Consider the following 13,456-nt stretch of genomic DNA (forward strand, 5'->3'; position numbering starts at 1 on the left):
AGCACTACCTACTCAAAGGTCAGCATTATCTCCCCCAACAGATCTTCATTTCTTCAGCATGCCCAATTTCCTAAGAGATCTTATCCTAGAATTTGTGAGGCTAAATGAAATTCACACACAACTTCAGCTTCTGCCTAAATACATGGATTTTTGGCCATCCAGATCTCAAAGTAATTTTTAAGTCATTTAAAGCTAAAAGCCAATATGCATGACTTTATTTTCAGTTTTATAAATGAGTGTAAAACACAATAGTGCAGTCATATATTTGGCATTAACTCTTACTAGCCACGAAAATGTGGGTCAATACTGGATTTTCCAAAGTTGTCTAAGTAAGATTGGGTTTGTCAAAACTTGCCAGTTGCTTTCAAGTGAACACAGAATGTTGGCGGAAATGAAATGTGACGTCCAAAAGACTGAAAATAGGTCAGCACCGTGCAAAAGTAAACTTGTCAGTGAGATCAATATGAACCTACAGGTTAATGGGGATATTAGAATTTCCTTACAATAAGGGATATGTGCAGGGTAGAGCCAGAACACGATTGTAGTGTTTATTCACTTGTGAAAAGCAGAGGACGTACTTAAATATTATTTTTTGTATCCTTAATGAAAGGCACTGCTTTTTAATATGGAATATTTATATGTAAGAACAGTTTTAATTGATAGAAAATCATAGTAAGTTAAATTCTGGTTCATTTGCTCAGTTTTTAGCAACAAGAAAAACAAGAAAAAAGGGGAGTAATGATCAAGTATCATAAAATTTCAGAAATATCAAGTCCTTCATTAGCTTTCTCTATGTTAAGTGTTTCAGAGAATTTGACACTGTGGATGAAATCAGTAAAAAAAAAAATTTGAAGGAAACAAAACAATAACAGAAAGACCTTTCTTAGGGCTTCTCATTGCATTTATTTAAAATTTTAAAAAATGTACATCACTTTTTGAATACATAAAATGCCAGTGCTTTGCAACAGTTTTGTTACTGCATCTCTCAACTAAAAAAAGGAAGGAAAAAAAAAAAAACAGGAAAAATACATTCAAAAAGCCAGGCGGTTCTGCTTATGCACGGGCAGTGGCTTTGGAAGGCTACAGCCTACACCGTGTCTGTTCAGAGGCATTGCCAAACATCAGTCAGCTAGCAATGAAAAGTTGCACATAATTAAAGGATACAAAGAACAACTTGGTGGGGAGCAGGAGAGGAATGGGAAATAGAGAAAAATGCCACATATGCTGTTGGGGTGAGGGTGGACTTAGGTGGAAGTGAGCATGAAGACTGATGTTTTTTGGAAACTAGATTTATGGGAAAAGAGAGAAGAAAACAAAGTAACATGTTTGGCAAGCTATATTTGTGTGTGTGTGTGTGTGTGTGTGTGTGTGTGTGTCTACTTCCAATTTTCTACTTGACTTTCCAAGAGAAATGTAACAAAACTGAGGTAGAAATGAATGTGGGAGCACTACAGCCCAGAAGATTTCAAAATGAGAAGCAAAATTGCACTGACAAGAGAGGAGTCAAGAAGGAGAGGGGGTGTAGATATATTCTTTGCAGATATATAAGTTGGTTGGTTGTTTTCTGTATTTATTTGTTTGCTTGTTTGTTTTGGTTGCTATCTTCTGCATTCTGTCAAACAGCACGGCAAGCCTATAAGCTAGATTAGTGAATAGGATGACACCATTCCCAGCAGTTTCAGAGAGAACTTGCAAATCACCACCACCATTACCAGCTCTGCAGGAAAAGTCAGTCCTAGTTTTTAGGTACTGTGACTTTCAGGGTCCTAAACAGGTCTTGTGGCTGACTGTTCTAGACACTAAAACAGACTGAATAAGTAGCTTTCCATTAACCAGTGTACCTTCTAAGAACATTTTCACTTCATTATCAAGGAGCAATGTACGAAGAACTCTTGCAGGTATTGATATAAAGAATTATTCTGCTCTGGTCAATTCCCCATAATTAGTGAAAGAACCTTTAAAAAAAATCCTTCCATTTTTACTTTAAGTTGTAAATATTCAGTTGTATCACACTCAGTATTTTTCTGGATACATTCAAAGTAATTTTCCTTGCTATTTTCCAATTGTTGAGGTAAACATACATTTTAATATAAAGTAACATTGAAGCCTATCCCATTACTCTCAGCAGTACATAGTGCTTTCAACACATTCCTTTGAGGTACTGTACAAATCACAATCACTTTCCTGAGTTTTTGCAGACAAGAACATTAAAAGAAATGAACTGCAGAAATTAAGGTCCAGATTACCGTTACCCTGTTTTACCTGTTCTTAGCTTAATACTGCAGAACAGACAGGATTGAGGAATACTGTTGCTCTTAAAATGGCAAAAATCTGGTTTTCTGTCGAAACACAACCATTCATCTCTTTAGTCCAATAATGTTTGAAGTTAAAGCTCTTTATATTAGCACATGCCACCAATGTAATTGTGAGGCAAACAAAAAATAAAGCACCACTCCAGGCACTTGACAGCAACTAAATCTCGAGAACAGCAGAATGGAATCAACACACGAGGTTCATGTCCTTCTGAAATCAACACACTTGCACCTTGCTCCTTGGTGAGTGTTGTCTAGCTTGAACCGAACTGAGCATCAGCGGATGCTTTATGTCATCTGGGGCTTTCAAATCAGAAGCTCTCATTGGATGCATTTTTCCTCCAAATCTACCCTGACTCTAAAGATGCAACTTAATCGTCTTCTTCCCCAGTACCCTTTGCACTTTAAACACTACTGGAAAGGGGCTCTATACCCTATGTAGCAGGTTTTATGTGTGTGTGTGCCAACATTCATTACATTTTTTTAAAGAAGTTATCACTGACTGCAACCAAACATTTTGTTCCATTCAACATACATATCAAGCTCTTTTTGAGATATGCTAGGCTGAATCTTGCAGAAAGCATTTTCAAAGTCTTGATATGTAACGGGTCTCAACTGGCTGGGCATAATGGCTGAAAGGTCTGTGGCTGGCATGGCATGGAGAGGGCCCACCGCTGCTTCCTGACACAAATGAGCCACGTCTAGTCCAGAAAAGCCTTCTGTGCGCTGGACGAGCAGTGCAAACTCCTTGTCATTGAGACAGTAATTGTGCTGTGAGAGCAGTTGTACTATTATCTGGTGCCTCGCTGTGCTGTCAGGAAGTGGGATTAAAAGTCGTTTCATGAAGTACCTCCGAAGAGATTCATCTATTTCTTCTGGTTTACTGGTGGCACAAATTACTACGATTTGGTCCTCAGCCGAAGTTAGTACAGTGTCCAGCTGCATCAGAAATTCGGTTCTCATCCGACTGACTGGACTGTGTTCCTCACTCACTTGAGAGGAGAGAAGCATGTCAATGTCACTGACAAAAATCACCGAGGGCTGGCGACACCTGGCCACAAGGAAAGAGGCATGGATAATTTTCTCTGCTTCTCCTAACCACTTGGCAATAAGTCCAGAACCAGCAATTTTGAAAAATGTGGCCCCCAGCTGACTAGCTATGCATCTGCCCAATAATGTTTTGCCTGTTCCCCGAGGTCCAAATAAAAGGATGCTCCGAGGTAAGGCCGTCAGTCCACTGAATGCATCTGACCTCAACACTGGCCATAAAACCTCCTCTTTAATGACAGCCTTTACCAGGTCGAGACCAGCAATGTCATTCCAGTCCACTGGCGGTCCTTGGGTGATAATCTCGTTGGTTACCAGGTCAATGAGGTGCGTGTCAGTATTCTTCAGTTGCTCGTCCACAGAGTGGTTGGATGAGGTAGCTGCACGGAGTCCAGGGCCTGGCATTGGATGAGAGAGGAGCTGCCTGTGCTCATCTCCATGCTCACTCATTACTGGTGAAGTGTACTTCCCGAAGGGTTCACTGGATCTTGATCCCAGTGAATTTTTAGCAGTACTGTAGGAAGGAGGGGTCAGAGCCCTACTGGACTGGCTGCTGAATTTCCTTTGCTGTTCAGAGGACATTAGCTGCTTCGTTGGCTTAAATGCTAAGGATGATGTTTCAGCACTTCTGTCAAAGCCATTCCCCCGATTTGAGTTTGAAATGCTGTTGTCGGGCATTCTGTACATAGGACTCTGTGTAGATCTCTGTTGGCCATAGCTGTAATTTCCATAACTGGAGTCCATGTCTCCTTGCCCTGCCATATAGAAAGCTTTCCTTTTGAGAGAACTTGCCGAACTGTTTGCCAGAGCCGCGGGTGCGATAGGTGTCAAACCATGACCCTGGTAGGTGTAGCCAGGAACAGTGGTGGGGGGCAGGGGGGTGGGAGCAGGAATTCCTGAAGGCAGGTATGCTGAAGGAGGAGGGGGTGCACCCCCAGGGCTGTACCCAGATCCCACAGCAGTATGAGGAGGATAGCTAGCAGAGGGATAGCTATAACTGGAGAGGTTAGAAGTCCCATTGTAGCCTGGGACCAGGGCTGGTGGCGGAGGAGGAGGAGGTGGTGGCTGTAGGAGCCCAGAGCTATGCAAGGGAGAAGGATGAGGTGAAGGAAGTGCAGGTGCTGGCTGGCTGCTGTAAGTAGAATGCAAATATGAGCCGTTGTATCCTGGGGCATATTCCTGAGATGGGAGCCCTGTATGAAGACTAGGTACAGTGTGGCTTCCACAGGTACTACTTGAATAACTAGGCTCTGTCAGGTTGCTGGCCACCCCAGGAGAGCTCCCTATACTTGCAGAGACATCTGCTGGAGGGAGGGCTGAACTGACTCCAGCTTTGCTGGCAGTGATAACATCAGGAACACAGTTCATGGGATAAACAGCGTCTGAATTCAAGGAAGGCTGCCACGGTTCGCTTTCATTTTTCCGACCGTTCACTAGTCCTGATGGTGCATCTGAGTAGTTGCTGAGTACAGGTCGGTCCACGGGGCCTTCCAAAATGCCAGAATACTTCTCTGCATATTTTTTTAGTAGGTTGGATGCAGTCAGAGCAGATATGTCATCATTTGCCCAGGCATACTGGTAGGTGCGCTGCAGATGACCTCTGTAAGCTTCAACTTTGTGGGCAGGAGACCGAGTGGTGGAGGTGATGTCAAAGTGCTGTTCTGGCCACTGGGCATGCTCCGGCGTCCACTGCATCTTCAAGCCTAAAGATTTGGGGGGGGAAGAAGTTAATTTACTTAGATACTCATCAGAACTGTTAAAGCTTTTTCCCCCAACTTCTTTTGTTACCTATTATTTTCCGCCAATGATAGTGACATTATAAAGGGTTTCCACAGTTTATAATACCTGTTATGGTCTCTACAATGCATGTACTTAAAAAGGGACTGAATTTCAACCCTGTATAAAAAGTAAACAATTTAAATGAAAACCCTGTATAAAATTTCAACCCTGTATAAAAAGTAAACAATGTAAATGAAAACTTTCAACCCTGTATAAAAGTAATTTATACCTGTATAAAAAGTAAACAATTTAAATGAAAACTCTGTAGGAGACCTACATTTTTTTCATTTTTAAGTAATAAGTAAATTTATTTCTGCTAAGCCTATCAAGTTACTTGCTACACACACACACAGAAACACATATGTATGTACACACACATTCCTGTCAAATTAGAATTCAATCACAGGTTCTTACAATAAAATATGCATACATTTTAACTAGCACGTGAGAGTATTAACATGTGCGATATCTAGCTATCCTGTCTCTTCACATCACAGTTTCTGTTTTATATTTTAACCAATATAAAAATGAGACACAGCTGACAGATCACATCTAGGACACCTCTCTTATTTGGTACTGAACACCTAGTTAGCACAGTATAATGCTCCCTGCGCAGAACAATATGACACAGACATAGCAGGTCATTCCATAATCCAACTCTCATCTAAAGTGGTCCACGACAGTTTCAAATCTGCTTCGTGGAGTGCAGCAAAGCAATCTCCCAGGCAGCGCTCCATCGCTTTCATCGCACAAAGCCTACAACTCGGTATGAATTACAACTGGCTCCTTTCTGCCTCTCAGTCCTGTTGTTGAAACTCTGAAAAAAAAAAACAAGCATCACTTGTCTGTCGGTCTTCTAGCTAGCATTCTCCCTTCTTCTCTTATCATCTTTCCCTCTGCCTTACAGCCTCCAAGGTACTGAGGGGTGGGGGGGGCGGAATATATATATATATATATATATATATATATATATATATGTGAAGGGGGGAGATAAAGAGAGAGGAAGGGAGCAGGTAAAAGGGAAGATAAGAACAGAGAATCTGGATTCTAACTCTTTACATTTATGGAAAGCAGTGTGTGGCATAAACTCGAAGAGTACAACTAGAAAATGAGATGCTATGTGTAACTCTATCATCTGCTAGATTACTAACCGAAGCAAGGTGACTATGTAGCAAACTATACAAGAGTATTTTCTCATTATGAAGAGTCAGAATTGAGAGAATCATTTGAATTTTACAGTTTAAAGAGAGACCTTAGACATTGCCTTATTTCCCTCATTAGGGAACCAGTACCCAAAGGGATTTATAATGTACCCTCGAGGACTCACATATAGTTAGTTACAGAAGAGCACTGGAACCCTGTTCTATTTCCCAATGCTGGTTCGTCCTATTCTAATCTCTGCTTGATTGGAACACTTCCTATTCTGATACAGCTGTATTAAGCAGGCCTCCTTAATCTCCTTTGTATTATGGTAAGTGAATTTTGCAAACTCTCTTGTGCCCTCTGGCAGAGATTCCTTGATAAGAAGGAGTTCTGGTCTAAATGAAGCATCTGTGGCATCAACTCCCTTCTGAATTACTGCAGTCTATTTTGACAGCTCCTACCCGCTTCTGCTTTCCTCCTCCAGCCCCTTTAGCTCTTCATTGCCTGACTTTGGCTCCTGACATGGCCGGCTTTGACTTACTGAGCTAAACTGAACGTATCACAGAGTTTGGTAACAGAATGGCATGTTGATTCCCTTCTGACTCCCTCTTCCTTGCTTGCAAAACCACTGCACCAGACACTGGAAGTTAATTAGCAGGATGATGCTGTGCTAATTGTGTTAATTTACAAGGTTTCAGTCAAAGAGAATCATGCCAGGGCCGGCACTGCTGTCATGCTTCTGACTTAATGATTAAGAAATACTGAAAACAAGGTGGGAAAGATTGCAGTAATTACATAATAAATGAATAAAGCAACAGGATTCATTTGCAAATATATTTTACTGCAGTTGTACTCATTTGCATTTGGATTTTTAAAAAGGATCCATGTAGATACTCATTGGCAAATCACCATCTCAATTAAATTAACTCTGAATGCTGCACTGTATAACTTAATCAAGCTCCATATATATATATATATATATATAGATATATCTTTCTGAGTAAAAATACTAAACACCTTACTTCTCCTGTATATGCAACAGATTCTTCACTTTCCTTTCCTTCACCTCCCCCCAAATCTTCATGTTTCTCTTTTAAAACTATTTAAAAAAATAAGCTCTTCAATTGGAAAGAACATATTATAAAATCCTGATGAAGTGCAGCTTGCATCATTTCATGCAGAGGAACTCTGGGGGGCCTTCTAGGAAGAACTAAAGTGATATTCTTAATTGTTTCTGCTTTCTCAATCATTACTTTTTAAGGGGGAGAAAAACACACCGCAAAATAGGTGAAATGACCGAGACCACACTTAAAGGGGAAAAGATGCAATTTTAATGAAGCAGCATTTCAGGAATCATACTTTCATTAAATTCAACTGGAAATTATTAAGAGCAAATCACCAGGAACCAATCGCAAGTAATCAGTATCTAAATTCTTTTACTGTCATGGGATTTACTTCAAGCCTTATAAAAAGGAGAGAATATTAATGTGACTGTAATGTAGAACTGTCTAAAAGACCTACAGATTCATTAGTCCTGTAAATTATTTCCAGGGAATTTCTATTAGGATTTTTTTTCTTTAAAAGATTATCAAAATACAGAGTTGAGAAAATAAGAAAACACGTATGCTATGAGTAGGAATTTGATTAGATGGATACAGAAGAAACATGAATAAATGTCTTAAAAAAAAGGTCTCAGAAAATAATTTAGGAGTCACGGACAATGGAATTTACCACAAACACAACACACACACACCCCCCCCCCCATAAAAGGGTCTGGCTTCCTTTCAGTTAGCTGAGCTAAGCCATTGTTGGCATTAGTTAACAAACATACATAACAAACATGATTAAAAAAAAAATTGCCCCTTAAAAAAAATGAAACTGCTTTAGCTTTAGAGTAATTATTTTAAAAAACAACCAAAAAGGGCAACTTTCACCTTTACTGGATTAAAATTTTCCTTGTAAATTTATCATTTGTAAAATACATGCAACAAATGATTTTAGTAAGTTATAATCACTGTAAAAGACAGGAATATATAATAAAGTTTAAATAAAATAGGTTGGCCATTTTCACTGCATAGAGAAATGCATAGTTTAACTGCATAAACTCTAGCAAAAATAATTAAATTTCATAAGATTTCTGTTTCATCTGAAATTAAGTAAAGATCCTATCAAAATTATCTATTTGGAGCTTCCCTGGTGGTGCGGTGGTTGAGAATCCATCTGCCAATACAGGGGACACGGGTTTGAGCCCTGGTCCGGGAAGATCCCACATGCCACGGAGCAACTAAACCTGTGCGCCACAACTACTGAGCCTGCACTCTAGAGCCCACGTGCACAACTACTGAAGCCTGCGTGCCTAGAGCCCACACACCGCAAGAGAAGCTGCAGCAATGAGAAGCCCGTGCACCACAATGAAGAGTAGGCCCCGCTCACTGCAACTAGAGAAAGCCCACGTGCAGCAATGAAGACCCAACGCAGCCAAAATCAAACAAACAAACAAATTTATATTTTTAAAAAGTTATCTATTTGGAACAATTACTGGATACACCATTGCCTTTTGATTCTCATGCTATTTTTTGATATGCTTACCAAGAGAATTGAAAGTTTATTTATTGATGCATACTAAATAACAACCTAAGCAGGGCTGCAAAAGTTAGATTAAGCTTTCATTAAATAACCTTAAGGGGACAGAATTATTCACATCCCCTGAAACATGAGTATTTATCCAGTGCTTTAAAATCATTAATAGTATTTGAAAGTATAAATTAATAGTTAAACCATAAGCTAGTTCCTAATATTAGTAGGAACTGAAGAAGCCCGTGTTCAGGAGAGTGTTCTGGTCTTAGGAGGACAAAGAGCTTTTTCACCAGTTTCTTGAATTTTAATACTAATTGGAAGTAGAACTAAACTTGTTGTCATTGTTATTATTATTGTTCTATTTATTTGTGGCGATATTTCTGATGTGACATGTAAGCAAAATGTGGAGCCAAACGTTCTCTGAACAAAATATCATGCTCCCTTTGATTACATTGCTGTTATCTGTAAGAAGCAGCACATGCGTGTCACTTAACTTGGCACCCAAATAATAAGAAGGGTTTTTTTTTGTTTTTTTTTTGTTTTTTATGTGGTACGCGGGCCTCTCACTGTTGTGGCCTCTCCCTTTGCGGAGCACAGGCTCCGGACGCGCAGGCTCAGCGGGCATGGCTCACCGGCCCAGCCGCTCCGCGGCACGTGGGATCTTCCCGGACCGGGGCACGAACATGTGTCCCCTGCATCGGCAGGCGGACTCTCAATCACTGCGCCACCAGGGAAGCCCTAAGATGGGTTTTAAAAACAGTTCTTATATGGTTTCTCTTTGGAACATGAAGAGAAAAACCTCAGAAACAATACTATTTTAACATTATTAGAAACATGACTCCAGAACAATAACTCCCACTGCTGTTTAGAAACAGCTTAAATATTAGGTACAATAAAAATTCAGAAAACAGTAGAAAGTAAGAAAAATAGTTCCTCAAGATAATCGAAGAATTGTTCCAAAACATCAATTTTCATTTTTGAAAGGATTAGAAAATTCTTGCTACAGCTGGCAAATTTCACAATGCAATGTGTTTATTTTTAAAATATATAATTTAATAGAAAACTGCTTTTAAGATACTTTAACATAAGTGTGCACAAGGATCACAGATACTACAGTAAAAAGCCTGAGTATTTTATTTTATTGTTATAGGATGAATTTATGTTTATATAAATGAACAAGTCTATATTTCCCATGAAACCGGACAGTTTGGATAACACTTTTTCATTCTTATCATTACTGACCATTTTATAACTTAGGTTTAATTACTAAACAGTTGCTGCCTCATTGCTCTACTTCTTCCATTTAACTCTTCTTTAACTATTTTGAAGCAAAACAACTGTGGCATCCTTCAAAGTCCTGTCACAGCTTCAAAATGATAAAGACACTGTTATATAGAAAAATGAAGGACCATAAAAACAACTTTCAGAATAGGAGGAAATTGGGAATAAAAGACTAGGTCTTCTAGAATCGATTTTTAGCACACATTCATGGAAATATTAATCTAAGACACTCACTACCTCACACCCCCCGCACCCCAACCACAGGTATGCTATTCAGAAGTTCATGAGGTCTGTAAAAGCGGCTCTCTTCTACAAGGTTCCCATAGGATAATTCTAGCTGTTAGGGACTCTGCTTTCATTTGTAGGTTTTCTCAGACTTCCTAAGGGCAGAGACCTGAGGCAAACACCTGCAGGCATGGCAGGCTAGCTCTAGGAAAGCTGCACAGTGCTCACACAGGCCTGCACAACATCACTACACCTATTACACTCCTTTGGGCTATTGTGCCTCTGAACCTCTCATTATCATTTTTAAAAATATTTTTTTTAATTGAACACCATATTTACCAAGATTCTCTCTAGAAAAAAATCACTACTGGGGTAAATACAATAAAGTAATTATAATAGTTTACTTACTGCCCCCTCAGCCTAATAATGCAACAGATTCATCATCTCCTAGGTAGGAAATGGCAAAACTAACACATAGAACATTCAAAATTTCAAGTAGAGAGTAGCAAATTCATTGGCTAAAAAATAAGAGTCTTCTGAGAGAGGGCCTACAAACTTCCTGATACTGAAAACTGGCCCTATACAATAACTACTTACCTTTATCCTTCAAGGGGAGTGATGACCAATCAAAATGTTTCAGCAGTCTAAGCAGCATTCTCCTTTTGTGTACCGACCCTCATAAGCCAAGAGGCCAACACAGCAGTATCTAGTATTACCTGTTCTAATCTATTTGATCTGAAGTCTTCCTTAGTCCATTTCCCAATAATTCCTAGCCTAAAAATGTGATGTCATATTTAAAAGTAGTATCAGGGGAAAAGCGAGGGGAAGAAGCACAGAAATTATATATTCTCCTTAACCTATTTAAATAGGTTCCATCTTCAGAACACCAAAATGAAAAGTCCTGTATAAGGTGAATATGATATAGGGACTGTTAATCTTAATTAGTCAACAAATTGAGGGCCCGCTGTGTGTAAAGCCTTGTGGTTCAATGCTAAGAAATTACATCAAGGGAATCCGTTTACCAGACAATGAAACTTTTCCAGCTTCTGCGTTCTTTATAATTTCACATTCTAAATTCCCTTAGACTCTTTGATTTTAGAGATTAAGGGAACTTTCAAATGACCTAGTCCCCAATCCAGATAGCCTCAGTTACAGGTTTAGTACTTCACTTATCGTGGTATACTGTGGGGTTCAGCACTATTTTGTCTAACACAGTGTTTTATTTGGCGGCATTACTAGATTGTTGGGATAGAAAGAGACTGGAGGGCTTCCCTGGTGGCGCAGTGGTTGCGCGTCCACCTGCCGATGCAGGGGAACCGAGTTCGCGCCCCGGTCTGGGAGGATCCCACGTGCCGCGGAGCGGCTGGGCCCGTGAGCCATGGCCGCTGAGCCTGCGCGTCCGGAGCCTGTGCCCCGCAACGGGATAAGCCACAACAGAGGGAGGCCCACATACCACAAAAAAAAAAAAAAAAAAAAAAGAAAGGGACTGGAGAAAACATAAAGAAGATCCTAGAATTTTGTTTGAAGAGTGAATAACCCAAGCTTGAGGTTCAGACCACTGGCCCTGATCCATGCCATCATTTATTTGTTCTAATCCTGGTGAAATCACATAGGCATATCATACTCACTTTTTTCAGCCATAAAATATGGACAATAATGGTAAAATATGGACAATAATGGTATCATATACCTTACTCGATTGTTATTAAGGTTACCTAAAGCAGTAATATTTGTGAAAATATTTTCCAACTGTAACCTGCTACACAAATATTTCTTCTTATGCTTTTATTTTGAAAAAGCCAGAGATGCATTAAACACAAAACAAAACTGACTAGACAGAAAAAAACTAAAATCACTCCTAGAATTTATAAATCACTTTTTCTTTAACCTCTGGACAGCTACTGAAAAGGAAATTTTCCAGTGGGAATGTTGGTTATAAGAAAGGTATAGAAATTCTTTCATACTCAGCAAAACACAGAGCATGATCTCCTTAATCAAAAAGCTGTCAAAAATTCAAAATATTTTTATGCTATTTATGCTTAATGGTATTTGTGAGTCAACATTGTAGAGACCACAGCTAAGAAACAATAGAGGTTTAAAACCAGTTAAGGATGATCTGAAAACCCAGTCTCAAAATAAGATATTCTAATTATATAGCAATACTGTCAAAGATTTTTCTCTTTAAATCACACTTTCACACCTCAAGAATCCAAATTATAATACATTTTGCAGCAAATTACTCCCTCCCCCTATTCCACATTATTTGCATAAAGCAATCCTTTTTAACAATCACAAAGGCATTTCTGGCTAAATGGTCCTTGGTAAATATAGTTTAAATACCTCACCTTCTAACATAGAGAAATTGCCACCTGACAGCCTGAAGGCAGCATGTAACCTGTAACTATATTTCATTTGGCCAGCACAGAGTTTTAAAAATCAGTCAATTTATATAAAAGAATCTGTAGTTCCATATTTCCCACTTTTTCAAGACAAGTTGAACGATCTTACACTAGACCTCATTCTTGCCTGGCAACAGTTGCCTCAATCTGAGGTCCAGTTGCCCCCTCTAGACATGGCATGCCCTCTCCATTTTGTCATGATGTTCCCACTCCCTATTACAACATCAGGTATTTTTATGGTATCTACTGGTCACATATGCAATTAAAATTAAGACTTCACTCTGAAGCTTCAAGCTCCAGTTTTTTCACTTAAGTACATTTTCCTGAAAACTAGCAAGTATAGTGCTTTAAAACTTAAAAAAATAGTAGTGCCTTTAGATTAAAATTTTTCCAAATACTATTTATTATGTCATTCCTGCCCTGTTACTCAAAGCACAGGAAAAATATTTGATATTTCCCTTGTTGATTCAGTGTCACTAGTACAACAGTGTAAAGTGAGAAATGATTGCTTTAAAAAACTAGTTTCCAGATTGCTTCTGTTTCAGCGTTCCCCCCTTTGCTCTGATTTGTTAGATACTTTTTCTAGCTGTTTTCCATGTCAGTCTCCACCATTCCTAATATGCTCCCTGAATATGCCATAGGTTCTGACTCCACAAACCAAGACTTCATTTAATAGTAATAGTCAATCATGAC

The 13,456-nt window shown here is 39.2% G+C and overlaps 1 protein-coding gene across 4 annotated transcripts in view; it reads right to left on the minus strand.

Moving 5' to 3' along the window:
* Positions 1 to 272: 272 nt before the first annotated feature.
* FIGN (fidgetin, microtubule severing factor) overlaps positions 273 to 13,456 on the minus strand; it is a 120,742-nt gene continuing 107,558 nt past the window's right edge. For all 4 annotated transcript variants that reach the window (XM_028478469.2, XM_028478466.2, XM_007105882.3 and 1 more), the window contains one exon: positions 273 to 5,062. In XM_028478469.2, the coding sequence (XP_028334270.1) occupies positions 2,808 to 5,054 (2,247 nt within the window). In that variant the 5' untranslated portion in view covers positions 5,055 to 5,062 and the 3' untranslated portion in view covers positions 273 to 2,807. The remainder of the gene's footprint in view (positions 5,063 to 13,456) is intronic.

The sequence above is a fragment of the Physeter macrocephalus genome, chromosome 2, assembly GCF_002837175.3.
Source record: "Physeter macrocephalus isolate SW-GA chromosome 2, ASM283717v5, whole genome shotgun sequence".
NCBI classification, from domain to species: domain Eukaryota; kingdom Metazoa; phylum Chordata; class Mammalia; order Artiodactyla; family Physeteridae; genus Physeter; species Physeter macrocephalus.